Source organism: Anarrhichthys ocellatus, unplaced genomic scaffold (assembly GCF_004355925.1).
Source record: "Anarrhichthys ocellatus isolate YVR2014 unplaced genomic scaffold, GSC_Weel_1.0 scaffold13, whole genome shotgun sequence".
Taxonomy (NCBI): Eukaryota; Metazoa; Chordata; class Actinopteri; order Perciformes; family Anarhichadidae; genus Anarrhichthys; species Anarrhichthys ocellatus.
Window position 1 is genome coordinate 9,221,414 of NW_022280043.1, and position 19,227 is coordinate 9,240,640.

Consider the following 19,227-nt stretch of genomic DNA (forward strand, 5'->3'; position numbering starts at 1 on the left):
AGCAAATGAAGCCTGCATACTTTATTTATTCATTCAGTCAGTCAGTCAGTGTCATGTGCGACTCTACACTCATGTTATAAACAACAAGCAAGCAATACTCAGTCATTTTCAAAATGTAAGCGTTGGAATGTTTGTGTATTATAGACCATTTGTGTGAGGCAGCCCAGTGCACAAAAACATTTGACTAAATAATAACAGCAGCAGCTCCGGAAACGTTTTAGCAATGGTGACTGCAAGACAATAGAAGACTAGTGAAATTGAACACAGCAAAGTAAAAACAGAACATTTCACAAAACACATTTACAAAACAGAAAGCGATGACATCACACCAGAGGAGAGTAGTTTGTAGGCTACATACTTTGTTTGCTGTTATTGTTTTATTTTTTACACTTACTGCATGGCTCCATGGATGGCACTGTCGGTCCATTGGTCACTCTGTTCCAGGCTGAAATATCTCAAACAAATATTGGATGGGTTTTTACAGACATTCATGTTCCCCAGAGGATGAATCCTACTGACTTTGGCGATCCTCATCTTTTGGCATTTAGCTAAAAGCCTCACAGATAGCGATAGCACTTGTTAGACATTCTGTCTTTTGCTCTGTGAAATGCAACTTTCAGTTTTTTGGGAAAATGTTGTTTTGTTACGCCATGTTTACAGTGTTGCAGACGCAGCGGAATACCAGGCCACAGGGGATGTAGTCATGTCTATTTGAAGTGAATTCAGCAGCGTAACCTAGAACATGCTGAGTAACACCATGGCTGGGGTTCCTTGTTGCGGCCAGCACGCCCCACTGTCTGAGACGGTAATGTGATAGGACGAACAAAATACCCTTGAGAGGGCTGGACACACACACACACGCACACAACACACACATAAACAACAATTACGCCTCTTCACATTCGGGTATGATTATTGGATACATTTCTTTCAGCTTTGAGAAACTCAACTCTTGGACTCTGTGAATGTGTGTCTGTCCGTGCTGCCATTGTGTTCCTCCGTACTTGTGAGTGGGAGCAACTCATTGGTTTGGTGTACATTACCCTCTGTCGTTAAAGTCTGACCCAAGCTCACAATTATCCCCATGCATATTTCATAGAAGCCCGATGACAAGAGTGCACGTATCCGTTACTGACCTGACTGCTACAGCCTCTCCTGCTCTGACCACAGGAGAAAGATTACGTTGGAGAGGGAGGAAGAGTCGACGGAAAGGAGAAGGAGGACGATGATGAAGGTTGTGACACAATGAAAGGATTAAGTGGTAACTGAAGAGAAGAGAAGAGCAGAGGAGGAGGAGGAGGAGGAAAGAGGTAGAATCGCAAGAGAAGAGGTGACAAGCTGCAGAAACCTGTGCCATGTGAAGATGATGGATTCCCGGTAACAGATGACATATCTTTGGATTAAAGATGCTCCAGAGCAAGCGGGCGTCTTCGGTGTCTAGTCACTGACGGTGCGTCTGTGATGCATTTCCTTTCCCCACTAAGGTATAAAGCTGGTTTAATAAAAAAGTGTGGAGGAGACACACTCGGCTGAATAATCCCACGCATACAAATGAAGCTGAAATCTGTACGGCTGACATTCAGGTGAGAGCGCTTGAAGTTTAGAGTGCACTGATGTGGTGAGATGTGAGGATGTGGTAGAGAGTGTAGTGAATTGAACAAACAATGTATGCGATCACAGATGTCCTTTGCTGCAGATAATAATCGATGGAGGACATACAGCTTTAGTGACATAACTCTTTATTCTCACGAGAGTACTTTTTGTGGCCTTGTTTTGCATTTCCTCATGAATTTCTTATTTCTTTTTTTTCTTTTTATTAGTATTGTTCTCAGAGCAAGCTTGTTATTTGAATGTTATCTAAGTCTTTTGGGAAATCATTTTAATTCTGACTCATAATTTAACAAAGTTTAATTGCCAAGATCCAATCTGACATTTGCTTAAAAAGATGTAATTTACGAAACTTATTTGTTGAGCATTGATATATATTAAAATGCACTTTTAAAAAGCCCTATGGGACTTATTTTATATTATGTGAGCATATCCGCACTCAATATCTTAACATAACTCACAGAAACATTATCCCAAGCTCATGATTTGTTGTTGCTTTTGTTTCTTTCTCAGGACTCAGCTGAGGTTTCAGGGTTTCCTTCCCCGTCCGTGTCCCTCCACTCAGCTCAGCCATGTCTGATAGCCAGTAGATCTTATCCAGACCAGCATACACATGCTGCTAACTGCTGGACCCCACAAGCTATACACTGTCACGCCAAAGAACATGAACCCTAACTTTGAACGGACTTTGCATTTCATGGCAGCTACCAGTATGGATTCGCAGCTCAAAGCAGGCAGCACCAGCGCTTCTGATGCAGTTGTTGCATCACTCTATCCGTCCCTCGAGCACTGGACATCAACATCTTTTCAAAGTCCAACCAGTCATGAAGTATTGAGTGTATCGTCTCTGGTCCCTTCCACAGTCATCACACTCATGCCTCACTATAAACCCTCAGCGAATGAAAACTTATACCAAGAGCCTCCATCTTGTTATAAAGTAACCCCAGAGCCTCAACTTTCAGGAACTTCCTCTTCTCCCTTTGGTTCCTCAGAACCTCAAGATCAAAAAACCCTGCCTTCACCACTTCCCTGTGCTGATAATCCCCAGGTAGTACAGCAGAGGAAACCGTCAGATGGAGGCCCACTGGAGGAGGGATCAGTAGTTCTCATGATACCCAAAACTGATGAAGAACAAGGTAATAATTCAAGGTTTTGGCCCAATGCTTTAATCCAACACAGTCTTATCCCACTGAACCCAAACACGATTAAAACGTGTATATATGAGTGAACCACTACATGGACAACGAAACATTACACTCACATGTGATAGTTGACAGTTTCATTAAAAAAACATGGGCATTAATCTGCTGCTAGAACAGCTCCCACTAATCAGGGAGGGCTTTCCATTAGATGTTTGAACCTGCTATCTTCACTACATGGCCTAAAGTACGTGGAAACATTTTGGTTTTGTCCCTTATTAAAATTATTCCAAGGCATTTCTTTATGGGGCAGACTGGAGCTAGAACTTTGGTGATCCTCTAACTTTTAGTGCCACTTATATGGATGGAATAAAATTGCAGATCCTTTGAGGATTTAAATTTTGATGTGGTGTCATAATTCAACCCAATGTTAACCTTAATCTTGATGTGCCAGACTGATTAACGAGATCATTTAAAACCGGCACTTCATGTCAAAGAGGTTGCCCAACCTAGACTTTCAGTCTAATCATTGTTCCATCAAAATAATAACCTTATACATATCTGTAACTCTATATCTACTGCTGGCACCTTTAATACAGGTTTGTGCAATTCAAGGTGTTTCACAGAAAACACAGAGGTCACTTTGTTGCAATGTGAAATGAGCAATAAACACACACTGATGGTCTGCACAGACTAGCCCGTACAATCTGGCTACTCTTGTTTTTTTAAGTGATGACATAAGGTGCGTTATCTTTTATAGTCACAATAATAAACAGCAAAGATTTGGCTCAAGGTTTCACCGTCTACTAAGCCCTGCCAGTTCTTTGAATGTATTGGAGACGCTCCTACTTCATCTCCTGTCACGATCCTACTGATACAGAGTCCCCGGCTTCATATTGCACTCAAAGTATCTTACCAGCATTTTCACTTCAAGATAAATCATTGCTACTGTCCACTGTGTACTGCTCTCTCACTTCTGGAATAGTCTGCAATTTCTTGATGTAAGCTATTTTTCAGCCTCCCCGTAGAAAGCAGCCTTGACCCATTGTTTCCACAAAATAACAGAGCCGTCCATATGTTCCTTACTCCTGTTCCCCTTTCTAAAGTGGTTTCTTATCAGCTCTTGGACAAGATAGATACAATAACATTTCTCAAGAGTTTCACCAAAACACAGAGTGCTGAGGAAGCTGTTTTATAGCCTCAGTAATAACACCATAATGTGACAGAGAGCTGGTGTGCAATCTATTTTATTACTATTCAACCTCAATGGCCTTTGATATTATTGATCACGGTATTTTTTTAAAGGACTCATGGCAGTGGATTCCTTGCACCAACCATGATTGGGTTGAAAAAAAAGAAAAGATGATCAACATGGGTCAATTTGTCATCCTTTCCCAGAGGGCTATTCTACGACCTATGATATTAAATATCATATGTCATTTAATTGTGCTAATAACCAATGCCGTGTCCGCTATGTTGACAGTTACCTCTATTTAATGATAGCTAATGATCTAGGCCGGTAGCTTTTGGCAAGGTTGTGGATAGATGCCACACCATTGTCTTGCAATTTTGCTTTTAAAATGGAAATTAGCACCACTTAGCAAACCAAAGTAGCCTACCATGCAGCATGTTAAGCAGTTCTTAGTGTCTTCTTTTCCCTTCAAACTCTGCCCTAATCCGATCTGTTTATTGCTTCATGATTTAGAGAGAAATATAAAGAATTAAAGGCTTTCGTCTTATTGTCATTCATTTGTTTTAACCAATCCACTGTGTCGGCTTCAGGCGCAAAGTGGAGGATAAACCCAGCTTATCAGTCTGTCACACTTTTCTCTTTAGTTTGGTACACGTTGTTATATATTCAAAGTATACAATATGTCACAGCATCAAATATAACTTATACAGGGAAAAGATCGCTTAGGTGAAGAAGCATAAATTACTTTCCAGAGTTCACGATTGACTCACCTTGATATTTACCACTACATCACTGTCAGTCCTCCTGCCGCTGCAGAATGCTGCCATGAGGCTTTTATCAGAGAACTAGTGAGAGGTTGCACATTACACCAGCGCTCGTACACCAGGTCAGTCAAGCATAAAGTTGATTCCAACATATTTTTAACCTACAAGGCATTGAATGCAGCTCATGCTTTACCTCAAATTATGGATGTGATGTGTCCTCAGTTCACTCGGGCCTTTTGAACAAGCTTTCTAACAAAGACCCTCCGGCAGCTCGCCTCTAAATGCTAGACTGACCAGCTCAGTCTCTTGTTTTGGGAAATGACTTCCATCACACCTTCTCTGTCGGGCATTCTCCTCCACCGTGTTGAATACATTTTGTGATGTGTGTATATACAGTATATATATAGATATATATGCTGGATGCCAGGGCAATGACATCTAGAGAAACTGTATCATTAGATAATTGATTTTGGAGGTGTTCCGGGCCTAGTAGAATAACTTCAATTTTGTCTGAGTTTAACATCAACTTATAATCAAAAAACACAGGACATGATGTTTGTCTGTCCTTTGTGCCAAGGTGGTGAGCACTTCCAGGAAATTAACCTTGTTTTGAGCGGTTGACGATCAACTTAGGACATGCTTGAAAGTTTAGTGAACTGGTGGGTTTCGTCTGGCTTGATCGATAGATATAATTGAGTATCATCGGCATAACAATGAAAGTTGTGAAAGAGTGTCATTAAAAGAAGTTCATGAAGTCATTTCTACTGAGGTCTATGTGACTCTCTGTCAGCCTGGCTACAGTGAAGAGAAACTGGGTTCTTATTTTTCTCTATTTATGATGAGCAATAGGCTGCTCTGGCATTACGGAGGGCCTGCTTATCTTATTACTTTAGTTGATTTCTTGCAATGCGGCCTGATTTAGTAAATCTTTTTTTGAATATATATGGTTTAAAGATGTATTTATTTGTTTATTTATTTATTTTTAGACTCAGTGCCTCAAGCCTGCTCCTCCCGTGAGCTGCTGCAGATTGTGAGCTTCCTTATCATCATCAAGCTGGTCATCGCCTCTGCTCTCTTAGGTAACCCACTCTACCTCATTATAAATGAAATATGGAGAGAATCTAGCTTAATGGGTTTATACATTCAATATGCCAGCCAATATGTCCTCTCTCAAACATCTCTCAACACAATTCAAATGATTCATCAGGAAAACTGAGAAGTTCAAATTGACGTCCTTATTTATACAGTCGGTGGTCATTTTGAGAACCTGTATTGGGTGTTTTGATCATTTCTATTCTGTGACGATTTTGTATTTTAATTATTTACTGTTCAAGTAAACTTAGTGTGTCATGACACTTTTTTCCTTGTCTCTTGAAATCAGTCAAGTTCCTGGTATTCCCCTCTGAGTTTGGTGAATCGTCTCCTCTCTGTGGCGTGAAGGGAAACTGCAGTGTACCAACTCAGCCGCCTTTTCTGTCTAAGAATCCAGTGAACCAGACAGACAACATCGGTGCAGGTAAAAAATTAATATATTTTTTGTAAGTACACTGATTAAGGGCTGCGGGGGATTCTCTGCTTATCTGTCTTGGACAGAAGATTATTGCACAATACATCCATCTGCTGTCTGGCAGATATGGCCATCAGCCATATCATGGAAAGGGCTTTACTGCAATATCACCATAATCATTCGCTATATTAAACAGCTAGTATACTTTTACTGAATTCAACTGTCTTTGTGGACTGATATAAAGCTAATTCTTACACGCGTTATTACATGTGTCCGATTTTCATTTGCATACATCCCTTCTTGTTCATCTCACACCCAGAATGCCCAGTTCTGCTCAGTGATGGCCGGCGTATTGTTGGGGGGACGTTGGCAGCCAAGGAGAAGTGGGTCTGGCAGGTCAGCATGCACTGGAGAGGGAAGCACGTCTGTGGAGGTGCCATCATCTCCCCTCGCTGGGTCATCACTGCAGCTCACTGCTTTGTTGAGTAAGAGGTGGACATGGGGGAGTGGAAGTAAGAAAGACGGGGAAGCGCAACCAGGCAGTACACCCTGTCTGCATGTTGACAGTCCTCAGTAGGGGAGGGCTGTACTCCAAATTCGTTAAATGCAAGTTAATCCCATGTTTTTATCTAAGTCAAGAGCAGGAACAAGAATAAGTGAGAGCAAATCAATTACCCCATCAGTGCATTTCGCCCATTTTGCACCCGGAACAATAGATTTGAATGAAAATCACAGTTCTGTCTGCAGGGCCTCTCTACTACCCTTGAACAAGTATTTCGGGTTTTGGGCAATCAATCATTTTGAGCATCACTTCATACTAAACGCAGCTCATTAAATTGAAGTGCTGAAGGAAAAATAAATCATTGTTGACCAGATTTGAGTGCAGTTTGGGTGTGACAAGCAGATAGATAAAGTAATTGCATTTTAAGGGTTTTTAGTGTAATTTCCTGCTTAAAACTATCAACACTATAAACGCTCAGTTTTTGAAACCTCTTATCGACACCTCAAAATACAATTTACTTTTTCCAATGTAATAAAATAGAACTTTTAAAGCAGATGTTCTGCCAGCATTGGCTTACGATTACATATAGTGTTTTGGACTCAACACCTGGTCGAGAGAGGTGTGTGTGCGTTTGTGTTTGTTTAGTGTTACGTTTAGTGTTGTATCAAGTGCTTGTTTCCACTTGATAATCAGCAGTATATATATCAAGATCAGACATCATCAGAAGAAAAACAGCATGACCATACCTTATAGCTACACAATCCCTCACAGTAGAAAGACAGACATTGATCATTGCATGTTGATCCACTTAACTTGAGCTCAGACTACAAACATCTGTGTCTCACTGCTGTTCCTGCAGGAACAACATGCTTGCAGTGGCTGACTGGTTGGTGGTGGTGGACACAGTCAGCATCGCAGACAACTCTCTGGGGAAACGCTACAGAGCACTGCAGGTCCTCTACCACCCTCGCTTCAACAGATACAACAACGACTATGACGTGGGCCTGCTGCGCACCATCACTGACATGGACATGACAGGTTAGAGGTGGTGGTTCCATCTGTCGGCAGAGCCCGGCAAAAAACACATCATGTGTCATGTTACACTGCTTTGATGCTGGAGGTTTATTTGCCTTTACATGGATAGAAACACATTCCAAAATAGGCCTCGCTGGCAAGAAGTGTTTAAAGTTAAATGATATTGAAGAATGTGCTAATAATGACTACCCTAAAATAGCTGATATACTGCTAGAATCCATAATTCTGTAATAAAAAGTAATAATAATATTAATAATAATAATAACCTTTATTTTTTATAGCAATTTTCGAAAAAACAATGTTTACCATTTGCAATAATGTATTGGTACCAAACCTTTTTTAAAAGAAAAACAACTTCCTAAGGCTAACTAGCTAACTACTTTTTTTAATCTAGCTAAATTAATGTTACATAAAAAATATGATACGCCTGTCTTGGAAGAAATTAACTACTCATGGCACGGTTTGCTCATTCTTTCCACCATCTGTCTGTTTTTACCCACCATGGACTGGCTGGGCCTGAATATTTGAACATGCTGGTGGTGTAACATATCCTTACATCACTGTATTTGCCATCAATCTAGTACCACCAAATAAAATATTTAATTTCATAGACATTTGACACATCATTGATTATTTACATATTCAAATTATTCAACCTTGATGTAAACTAAATTACACATTTAAACTGCACAAACAATGTTTAAACCAATAAGCAAGAATATATATATATACTGTACAAAAAATATTAATTTGGTTAAATACAGCTTACCTGTTGATTATTAATTTCTTTGCAACATTTCTGTTTTAAGACATGTAAACCAGTATAAACAGTCCAACAAGCAACTTATATATTTGTAAAGCACTTTTAAAAGCCAAGTTAAAACCACCTCACAAAGTAGAATACAAAAGACAAAGTCAGCTGTAAAGCTTGTAAAGAGTGGAGTGGAGTGGAGTGGAGTGAGTGTGGAGAGGAACTTGACAACTTTCCAAAAATGGCGCCGTAAGAGAAGCCCTAGTGTTAAGTTTTAGGTTATTTATTTAGGTTTTATGCTCCTTAATAGGATCAGTTGTTATGTTACTTATTAGTTAAGCAGTTCTCTGTAGTTTTTGTATTTCATAGTAAAGGATCTCAGCCCTCATCAGCGTTCACGACAACCACAAGCAACAATGCAACCCAACCCCTGTAATATGCAACGTTTATTGTTGTTTTGATGGATATTTGTATTGCTTCTATTTTGCTGTTATTTGTATTGTATGTATCGTATGTTTTTTATATTTACACTTTATTTTCTTTCTTTGGTGGAGTGTCCCAGTGAAAGCATTTCACATGATTTTACTTGTATAGCAGGAGAGACAATAAACAAGTTGAATCTTGCAACTGAGTATAAAATATGTGGTCTCATGACTGTCCTGTGATAACCTTTATGTCTTTATTGCTTTGCTTATCAATCTAAGATTATGTTACGATCTGATTACTGTGTGCTGTTTGTAGGTGGGGCACGACCGGTCTGTTTACCCAGTCCGAGCGAGTCCTTTCCTCCTGGAGCAGCCTGTTGGATCACAGGCTGGGGATTTATCCATGAAGGAGGTGTGTTACACTGACTCAAACCCTCTGATTGTGCTTTTTTTTTGGGGTTACCTTTTCACTGTAATAATATACTCCTATCATCAAATTAGGAGTGTAAATGCAAGTCCTCAACTGACAAACAGTTTGGGGATCTAAAAATTATTTGACTCCACCAGCCACCTTTAAAACTTTTATCATCACATCATGCCCACTGATTATTGTCGTTCTTCTACTCCAAGAAACTGTAAACAATAACTGTACAGCAAAAATCAGGAGCCACATTCAACTAAATTTAAATCAGTAAAGGGAACAAAAAAGACACTGTGTTTCAATTCAAGAATATATAGTTTAAATACAATTTCCTTCTGGCATATTATAAGTTCTGATGCAAAGATACGTGAGAAGAAACATTTAAATGATTACACCAATTGAAAAGCAGACTTGTAATTTGCTCCAGGCAGCTACAAGGCCTGAAGCAGCTGCTTCATTTATGGTCGTGCTTTTAGGCTTGTCGGCTGAAAGTCCGTCTGAACGATTTTATACAAATGAAAAGTAATTTCCCGAACCTCCCTTTAACTTATCCACTCGCATAACAATTATTGTCTTTCTTTCCTCCTTTCTCTTCCTGCTGCCGCTCTGTCAGGCTTTGTGTCAGATGAGCTAAGGCAGGCTCAGGTCAAGGTAATATCTCAACCCGTCTGCTCCCACCCAAGCGTCTACGGCATGTACCTAACTCCTCGGATGATTTGTGCTGGCACCATGGACGGAGGCGTGGACTCCTGCCAGGTATTCACCCAGTGATATAAAATCTCCTTATAAACCTACCTGATACCGATTTAGGAGGAATGTCCTTTTAACTTTACAATAGATTGCCAAAGCAAATCTTGCATCATGTCTGTCACCATTAAAGGGATCGTTCACCTGAAAATAAAAAAATACATATTTGTCCTCTAACCCGCAGTGCTGATTAGTAATCTAGTTTTGGTGTGAGTGTCCTAGTTTTGGAGATATCGGCCATAGAGATATACCTTCTCTCCAATATAATGGAACTAGATGGCATCCGAATTGTTGGGCCTAAAGACAAAAAAATACGTTTGAAAAACTCAAAAGCAATGTCTCTTTCTCGAAATCATGACCCGATTACTCAAGATAACCCACAGAATTTGTTGTGAACAGTTTCATGAAGGATCTACTTTCTTTCTACTGAACTGTACTTACCAACCATATAACCGCACAGTAGGGAGGAGGGCTCATCCTCGCGACAGTGCGAGGTGTTAACATACATGGCATCCTCCTTAGCTCAGTGGTGCTAGATGAGCTAGCGGTATTGGGTAAAGATGCACGCTTCCCTATTTGCGGTGATACGGTTGGCAGGTGTAGTTCCATGCATGAGACTCACGACAAGGTCTGCGGCTTATCTTGAGTAAACAGGTCATGATTTCTGGAAAGAGACATTGCTGTTGAGTTTTTCCAATTAGTTTTTTTGGGCACAAGCCGAGTGCCATGTAGTCCAATTATAATCGAGGGAAGGCAGACATCTCTGCAACTAAAACCTCCTAAACTAGGCAACTCACACCAAAACAATCTAGAATAATAAATAGCACTACAGGTAAGAGGTCGTATATGTATTTTTAATTGTGGGGTGATCGGTCCCTTAAGGGTGAAAACATTATTTAAAACATGTTGTATGATGTTTGGTAAATGAGTGGGTCTTGTTTTAAGGGAGACAGTGGTGGACCCCTGGTGTGTGAGACAGCCAGTGGGGACTGGAGGCTGGCCGGGGTCGTGAGCTGGGGGGAGGGATGTGGACGGCCCAATAAACCAGGCGTCTACAGCAGAGTGACCCAACTGATCACCTGGGTTAAAGGACATATGGAGGTAATGTATAAAGGGATCCCCCTCTCTGTCTTTCACTATATGAAAGTGTCATGATCACATTAAGTCAAGCTTTGTTCAGTGATTACATAGTTTAGTTTATCTGTGTCAAGTAAATTGCATTGTTTGTGTTCTGCTCTTACATTTTTAAATGGAAATCATATCAGCCAGTGCCCAAAATGTATTGTTTTTATTTTTAATCAAATATTATTATTATTATTTTATTCTAACATTATATTATTAACGCCATATAATATAATATTATGTGCACCTCCTTCACAATATTCAATGTTCAACCCAGGTTAAATTTTAAACGGGTTGCACAAGTGTTGTTGAAATCAATAAACAGGACAGTAAATACACATATTGGCTCAGACACGCTGGGTGCCAGCAATGGATTAATGGTTATACAGACGGTGGGCTGTAACTTTGTATGCCTTGCTGAATTTATTTTATTACACAATACACTTATGAATACACTTCCCTTATGGACATATACAACTATATTTCAGGCCAAGCTGTCATTTTCACTTTTCTATTTTTGCTGCAGGACAAACCAGAGGAATTGGAGACCACAACGGCCGTTACCGACACCTCACAAGAACCTGACGCTTATAACTGAAGGCAATTGACAATAAAGAATCAAATTGCCTGTATCTGCTTTTTATGAAATAAAGAAACAACTAATATTGAGTATATTGTTATAGCAATGGGCTAAAAAAAAAAGTACACGTCTTTGTCACAATTTTCCAAAAATAATTAACAAATATTAGAGATGTCATGTGTTTAAAAAATATTCTAAAAACAATCAGTTTCAGTTATCAACTCTCAAATATAGATCAAATATCTAGGCTTCCTGATAAAATGTCAACAGTCATGTAGGCCACTGCTGCAGCAGGACGCTACTATAGTGCACGTGGTGTGAACGTGCTTGCGTTTATGAGCACGCACTGGTGATGCTCGTGCACTACAACAGACCTTCAGTAATCCCAATAGCCAAATCCCAATGTCCCCCCTAAACCCTGAACCCTCAAGGACTTAATTGACCTCACCTGGTAAGTGGTTGAGTGTGAGAGACTGTGAGGGCTTGAAATGGTGTAAATAGGAATGGGACAGCAAAATAATATGTACAATTGTAGGTATTTATTTTATACTTTGTACTCCCTGATTTTAAAGTATTCCAGGCTCTTTCCTCACAGGTTGAGAGGTTACTCGTTTTTGTCAAAACAGCTTCAATGACAAAATCAAATATTTGATGAATAAATAAATAAATATCCTCTGATTTCAAGTTTGTATTTTGTTCCATCTTTAACCCTTAATGTTTCTGAGTAAATTGAATATGACAGGCTGTGGCTGAACACAAGTGTGCCATCCTCTTTGTTTACCTTTTCTTACGTCTCCATGCGTCCACTGGTTACCCGGTGTTTAACGTCACATTGCAATGATTTGTGGGTAACTCCCTAAGGCAAAGTCTGCATCTAATGCTAATTTACGGAAAGGGTTCATAAAGGGCTCAAAATGTTTGCCTAAACAGACAGACCTAAACCCTCACGGACTTTGCGGGAGCGCGCCTTAAAATCCGTAAGGCTGGAGATTGGGATTGGGCCAAAGGTAATGCCTCCGTGACTTTGCTGTAACCGTTAAGTGTGAAGAGCGCTTCTTCTCGTCGCGCAACAACTGTCATAGCACGGAGCTTCCGCGTCCAGCGTGAACCGTCCAAACGAATCTGAACTGTGACTTCTCTTGGGGGAAAAAATTCCAGACACAATACATTTGTCCCAGTTGAGATAAAACAAAAGATATAGTCAGGCAATTACTATAGCGAACAAGAATGTGCTCGGTGATTCGCAGGGTGAAGCCGGTCCAGCTGGCTCAGGCTGTCACGCTTCGTCTCCGAGGAAACACCGAGGGCTCGGCCGACAACAGACGCTTCCGTCCGGGCATAAGTGCTGGCATTGTCCCGCTACTAGCGACCAGCAGATCGTACTGCTCCAGGATGGCGCTGACCGAAGGACTGCTCTTCAGACAAGTATGTGCACATTAACGTTGTCTTGCTGCCGTTGACATTAATGTTTTTGCTTCTATGACGTTAGGAAGTGAGCTACGCGGAGTTAGCTAAATGTTAGCTCAACGTTCACAAGGCTACTTGTAGTGTTGTGGCTGTAACATTGTGGCACTGCTTGTAGTGTTGTGGCTGTAACATTGTGGCACTGCTTGTAGTGTTGTGGCTGTAACATTGTGGCACTGCACTGGGCATGGAGGTGTGCGTCTTGTCCAGTCTGATACGGCGTCAAAGCAGATGACAGCTATTTTTGAGTTGTTTATTTTTGCCTTTGGATGCAGCAGTTGGAAAAAGCAATCTCAACTCTGGGTCCACTTACTCGTTTTTTTTCCCTACAACAAGCCAGTAAGAGGACCCTGAGTTGAGACTTGTCAAATAGGTATTTTTGTGTAAGTACAGGTTTCCTCTAAAGAGTTATTGAACATGTAGCATATCCTTTGGCTATAAACACTTAATCTACTTTTATCACTAACACTCTAAACTTTACAACTGGAAAACACCCATCTTTGACAACAAGTAGTTCCACTTCATAAAATCTTATCCGTCCTCTCTTTCGCTATCTCACACACATACAAACACACACTATCACAGGGCGACGGGGAGTACGTGCACCACCCATCCTTTGTAATTTACTGCTGTATCACTCCTTTGCCCACACCTTGTTTTTTCCCACCCAGCTGTTTGAGTTGGAGACCAGCACCTACACCTACCTGCTTGCAGACACAGAGACTAAGGAGGCAATCCTCATCGATCCTGTACTGGAGACTATTGACAGGGACCTGAAGCTCATACATGAACTGGGGCTCAATCTAAAAGTGGCAGGTATATTGATTAACTTCCTGTGGTTGTATTTAGCGTTATTGTATCACCCCATGAAGTCAACCAACTTTTAAATATCAGTGTCCCATCTTTGTCAAACCTCACTTTTCCCAAGACAATGAACTCAGTGAAGTCCGGCTCAGAGACAATTGTACTGTGTAGGTTGTGGGTTACTCATGTCAATAGACTTCTAATGCTGGGTAATATGGCTGGATTCATTATCACAATATTAACATTTTCTAACATTGCTATATGTAACACAATATGGAAAACGTATGCAAGATTAAAGATGACACAGGTGGTCAATGCAATGGCCTACATGTCATCACAAAACATTCTATACTTGACATTATTGATTTGTTGCCATGCCCTGTGGGAAAACATCTTATGTTCTTTGTCTGATAGTAAACACCCACTGCCATGCGGACCACATCACAAGCACTGGGCTGATGAAGAAGAGATTGGTTGGTCTGAGGAGCGCAATCTCCAAATTCAGCGGTGCCTCCGCAGACATCCACCTGTCAGAGGGAGACAAGATCACCTTTGGAAGACATGTAAGAAGAACACACTACTATTAGTACTACTATAATACTCTAGGTATCACGACCAGCTTGAAATCCATCAAATCAGCCAAAAAATAAAGACAATCTGAAACGACTGCGCAAGAGTCTAATGGAGCAGCTTCATCAAGCAGTTGCTTGATGAAGTAATTATTACATGCCTTGGGTTGATCTCTGTCTCTCGTCCCCCTGTAGTATCTGACGGTGAGAGAGACCCCGGGACACACTGATGGGTGTGTGGCGCTGGTGTCGGGGGATCAGAGCATGGCCTTTACTGGAGACGCTCTGCTCATCCGAGGCTGTGGCAGGACAGACTTCCAGCAGGGTACACACACACACACACACTTCTACTTTTCACTTATAATCTATCAAATGGCCCAAAGAGAAAGCATTTATTTTTGTAATGCTGCTTGAGGAACACAAGAGGGCAGTATTGTGTCTGTTTTCTTTTGGAGTTGGTGTAACCTTAAAAATAAAATGTTGTCTCTCTAATTCAGGCTGCCCTGAGAAGCTCTATGAGTCAATCCATCAGAAGATCTTCACTCTGCCGGACCAGTGCCTCGTCTACCCAGCACATGACTACTTAGGTTGGCTCAATGAAAACCCACATGCCTGAATGTTTACCTAACATCTGATGGAGTCACTGTTGTAAAAACTGGTTGTGCAAATAGACAGATGTTAAGCACCAGCATAGTGTTGAAAAGCCGTTGCCCGTATATTCCAACCAACACTGATGTGATACACATGTTGTTACAAGAGTGTTTGTACAAATGTACAAAGTGCATACAGGTCAAGCTTTTCAGACATACCTCTCATAATACAAGCAATACAGTGTAAAAATACTCTGTTAGTATTAGCAACAAAGTACTTCAACTTAAAGTACCAAAAGTAAAAGTACGTATTATGCAGAATGTCCCATTTCAATATAATATATATTATTTGATTGAAAGTATTATCTATCTATCTATCTATCTATCTAGTAGCTAAAACCATCATAGACATTTAGTGGATAAAGTAGCATTACATTTAAATACTCAAGTAACGTAGAAGTACCTTAAAATTGTACTCAAGTATACTGTAGTACTTGAGTACATACACTTCGTAACTTTCTACCACATCCGTTTTATTTTGTTGCTACTTTGTCATTTTTCTGATCTATTTAGTATCATTCTACTATTCAGTCTGTCAAATATCTGTCAGAAATTATATTTGATGCACACTGATTTGTTTTAGCTGATACAAATTGATATACTGTATCAGTCTGATACTATCAGAGTATATCTGTAGTATGAAGTATTTACAGTGTATCACATCTGCCAGCACCATGTGATTTTACTGCATTTACTAAATGTTTTCTTCTCTTTGTTTTAATGATCAGTGAGATTCAGCATCTGGCAAACATTTAGATGACATATCGGGCTGCATCTGTCTTTGTGTTTCAGGTCAGACTGCATCGACGGTCGGTGAGGAGCGCAAGTTTAACCCGCGCTTGACCAAGAGCCTGGAAGAGTTTGTGAAAATCATGAATAACCTGAATCTTCCCAAGCCTAAAAAAATAGGTATCAAAAAGTATTACACTCATGCTCTGTTGGGTAACAAAACTAATTCTCTCAATGCACAGACTCACACATAAATAGTATTTTGCTTACTTTCAATTCTGAAATATGTTTTCTTTTCTTCCTACTCTACAGATACTTCAGTGCCTGCTAATTTGGTTTGCGGAGTCCACGAAGTCTGAATGTCCCGCTAACGGGAGGATTTCAATTTTATTCTTAAAGATCATTTTTCACCTTTTCATTGATTTTCACCTTTATTTGACGGATGACAGTGTAGAGATGGGAATGACATGCAAGATTTTAATCAAGTCAATTACATGTAGAATCAGAATCATTAATACTCGCCAAGTATGTGCACATTGCAAACATATATCCAAGTTTGTATATCGGCAGAATTAACCAAAAACTGCTTGCCATAAAGTGCTTTTCTGTGTGTATTTATGTAAATGCAAAGATGTATATTTTCATAGCTGTCTATTTGGAGCGCATCTAATGACATCATCGTGATAATGCTTCACATTAAAATACAATCATCTCTATTTAAACTATATTAGAAATGAGATCTGAATATCTGTACATGAGGAAAAATATTGTAAAAAAAAAATGTCTTTTGATTACATTGAAATGTGAACTTGTGACTCTATTCAACTGTGTTATTATGATTTTGGGGGGGGGGGGAATTTATGAGAAGGAAAAGCTCAGATGGGAATGTTCCATTCAAGGTTTGGTATTCATGAATGCTTAACTGGGACTATTGAGTTCTACCAAATGGCCTTTCCAGTGACTCCGGACCCTGTTAGCCAAGGCCACACACACACACACACACACTACTGCCAACCTCTGCCTTTTGCATAGCAGGAAAATCAAACTACGCTATTTGCATTCAGAACCCCAGAGGGCCAAGTCTCAATTGGCAACATGCCATTGTTTGTGCTCTCATCTGTTCCTCTAGATCAGAGGTCTTCAACAGGGGGTCCGTGAAATTTTTGGTTGATTAGACAATTTAAAAAAATAAAATAATTTATTTTTTTTTTTCTCTAAACATGAATCTGTCCATTATTTTAATAGTTCAGTATTGTATGAAAGATAGCAGGTATGTTTATGCATGGCAGTGGCACTAATAGGCCATCACTCATTTTTCGTTTCCACATTTATGTTTAAAATTAAAACATCAATTTGAATAGCTTGTATGCATGACTATCATGCAATTGACAAACAATGTTGATATTGGCATTGGTATCATTTGACAAGGTATGTTTATAAATAGCAGTGGCACGGCCTCCCTACTCACTGTACCGTGCACATGTTTAAAATAAAAACATGAATATATGAACCTGTGTATTATTTGAATAGCTTAGTATTGAATGCACAATAAAGAGGTATACACGGTACTAGGCCCATTTAATATTAAACACAATTTTATACAATATATAGTCGGGGGTCCCTGCTCCATCTCTATCAGTTTGGGGGTCCTTGGCCTGAAAAACGTTGAAGACCCCTGGTCTAGATGTTTAATAGATGAGAGTTATTGACGTGTATCATTCTCTCAGTAAGATATGAAGAAGAGTATCAACACAGTGCAGTCTGCGTCTGGGTTTCAGGATGTTCTGCATGTGCTGCTCTCAGCCAGTAAGACAGGTTTGTTTGGGAGTGTCGGCCACAGAAACATGCTCATGTGATGGTGTGCTATAGGATGGTGTTGGACTGATTACAAGCTTTTAAGGGCCAGGCTGAAACTGTTTACTGTTGGGCTGTTTTTGAGTGAATCTAAAAGCAACTCGCCAAGCGTCAAGTAACATTACGTGAACTGTAGGTTTAAACTACATTAGTCAAAATATTTCTGCCTCTGCTGCGTAGATTATGACCATTTGACATGCTGGATCGCACTGATGCTGACCTTATAAGTCAGAAAAATTCCGTGTGTCCTCCATTAGTACATTCATTCAATCACAGTTTTTAGAGCAGCAGTCCCTAACCTCATGTTAACTTACATGAAAATGATCCTAATGAATTTTACCCAATGAGGTTTACTGATTTTAAATTGGGGGAAAAAGAGAGCATTGGTATCAGGCATAAGGGTTGGATTGGTGTGTCTCTGTTTTCAAATAAAAAGGCCAACTTGTCCTGATACACAGTATTGGTGTGGTGTATTTAATCCGACCCTGTTCCTTTCAGCTACACTTTTTGTTCTTGCGGTGGGTCAATACATGAATATCTTTGATGTTTTTGTGGGGAAATGCCTGCAAGGTTTTAAACTCAAAAGATGCAGCAACTTTGTTATAAATAAAAGAAGATGACTTGTTTATGAATGAAAGAAAGTCGGTGCGTGTTGGCTGGTTGCAAGTTAATACTGTCAACACACACACACACACACACACACACACACACACACACACACACACAAACCTGTTTTGAATTTTAAAAAGACAAAACAATGCAGGTGTCTGTCGGTGGGGACACTAGGTGAGGCAGAGGCGGTCTAAATCATGTTGTTTGTCTCAAGTGCTGACAGAGACAGCTGGTAGATGGTGTGTGTGTGTGTGTGTGTGTGTGTGTGTGTGTGTGTGTGTGTGTGGCGCCGTTGTTGCCTTCAAGCTGAAGATATGTTGCTTTATAGAGACAGTGGTTTCCATATATAGTGTTCCTATTCTCTCGACCCGGTTTTGCTGCTGGGAAGCAGAGTTGCCAGCTGTCCTTTCACCCAGTCTGTGTCACCCATCTGCCGGCCCTCTTTCAGCCCACTTACACTGTGCCACCATGAACCTGCTGCCCATTCTCCCTCACACCGTCCACATGTCACTGGAGAGAATCTATTACACTACAAGCTCATTCAGAGAGAGCTGTAAAGAGGCCAGTTGGGGTGATGAAGCCCTCAGAGTGAAGAGCAGATTCTGCTCAACAGACCTGAAAGAAAATACTCCTATAGGGACTGAAAGTGTATCTCTGTGTAGTATTGAGTCCAAAATGTTTTGTTTTTTTTGCTGACATTTGTTACATATATTCACATTGCTGTGGTACTCCATGGTACGTTTACAGTGACT

General features: G+C 40.2%; 2 protein-coding genes across 3 annotated transcripts; both read left to right on the plus strand.

Moving 5' to 3' along the window:
• The first annotated feature begins 2,189 nt into the window (after window positions 1-2,189).
• Window positions 2,190-11,811, plus strand: LOC116386682 (serine protease 38). Its single transcript, XM_031853092.1, has 9 exons — window positions 2,190-2,744; window positions 5,690-5,782; window positions 6,085-6,219; window positions 6,530-6,695; window positions 7,572-7,750; window positions 9,240-9,335; window positions 9,958-10,100; window positions 11,037-11,192; window positions 11,740-11,811. Exons 1-9 carry the CDS (start codon window positions 2,222-2,224, stop codon window positions 11,809-11,811), a joined length of 1,563 nt encoding a protein of 520 aa, XP_031708952.1. The 5' UTR covers window positions 2,190-2,221.
• Window positions 11,812-12,691: 880 nt separating this feature from the next.
• On the plus strand, window positions 12,692-17,006 carry ethe1 (ETHE1 persulfide dioxygenase). 2 transcript variants are annotated; one of them, XM_031853237.1, is made up of 8 exons: window positions 12,697-12,800; window positions 13,041-13,218; window positions 13,929-14,073; window positions 14,476-14,624; window positions 14,826-14,955; window positions 15,128-15,217; window positions 16,073-16,189; window positions 16,322-17,006. In XM_031853237.1, the coding sequence occupies exons 2-8, from the start codon at window positions 13,186-13,188 to the stop codon at window positions 16,366-16,368; spliced, it is 711 nt and encodes a 236-aa protein (XP_031709097.1). In that variant the 5' UTR covers window positions 12,697-12,800; window positions 13,041-13,185; the 3' UTR covers window positions 16,369-17,006. The 2 variants fall into 2 exon arrangements, with proteins under 2 accessions (XP_031709096.1, XP_031709097.1); XM_031853236.1 differs by having other exon boundaries at window positions 12,692-13,218.
• The last annotated feature ends 2,221 nt before the right edge of the window (window positions 17,007-19,227 follow it).

Bases quoted from the DNA above. Each gene is read 5' to 3' on its own strand.
- LOC116386682 (XM_031853092.1), top strand. From the start codon at position 2,222: ATGCTGCTAACTGCTGGACCCCACAAGCTATACACTGTCACGCCAAAG. The intron at 7,751-9,239 runs GTTAGAGGTGGT...TGCTGTTTGTAG, and splicing joins CACTGACATGGACATGACAG to GTGGGGCACGACCGGTCTGT. The intron at 11,193-11,739 runs GTAATGTATAAA...TTTTTGCTGCAG, and splicing joins GGGTTAAAGGACATATGGAG to GACAAACCAGAGGAATTGGA.
- ethe1 (XM_031853236.1), top strand. From the start codon at position 13,021: ATGTGCTCGGTGATTCGCAGGGTGAAGCCGGTCCAGCTGGCTCAGGCT. The intron at 13,219-13,928 runs GTATGTGCACAT...TTTCCCACCCAG, and splicing joins AAGGACTGCTCTTCAGACAA to CTGTTTGAGTTGGAGACCAG. The intron at 14,625-14,825 runs GTAAGAAGAACA...GTCCCCCTGTAG, and splicing joins AGATCACCTTTGGAAGACAT to TATCTGACGGTGAGAGAGAC.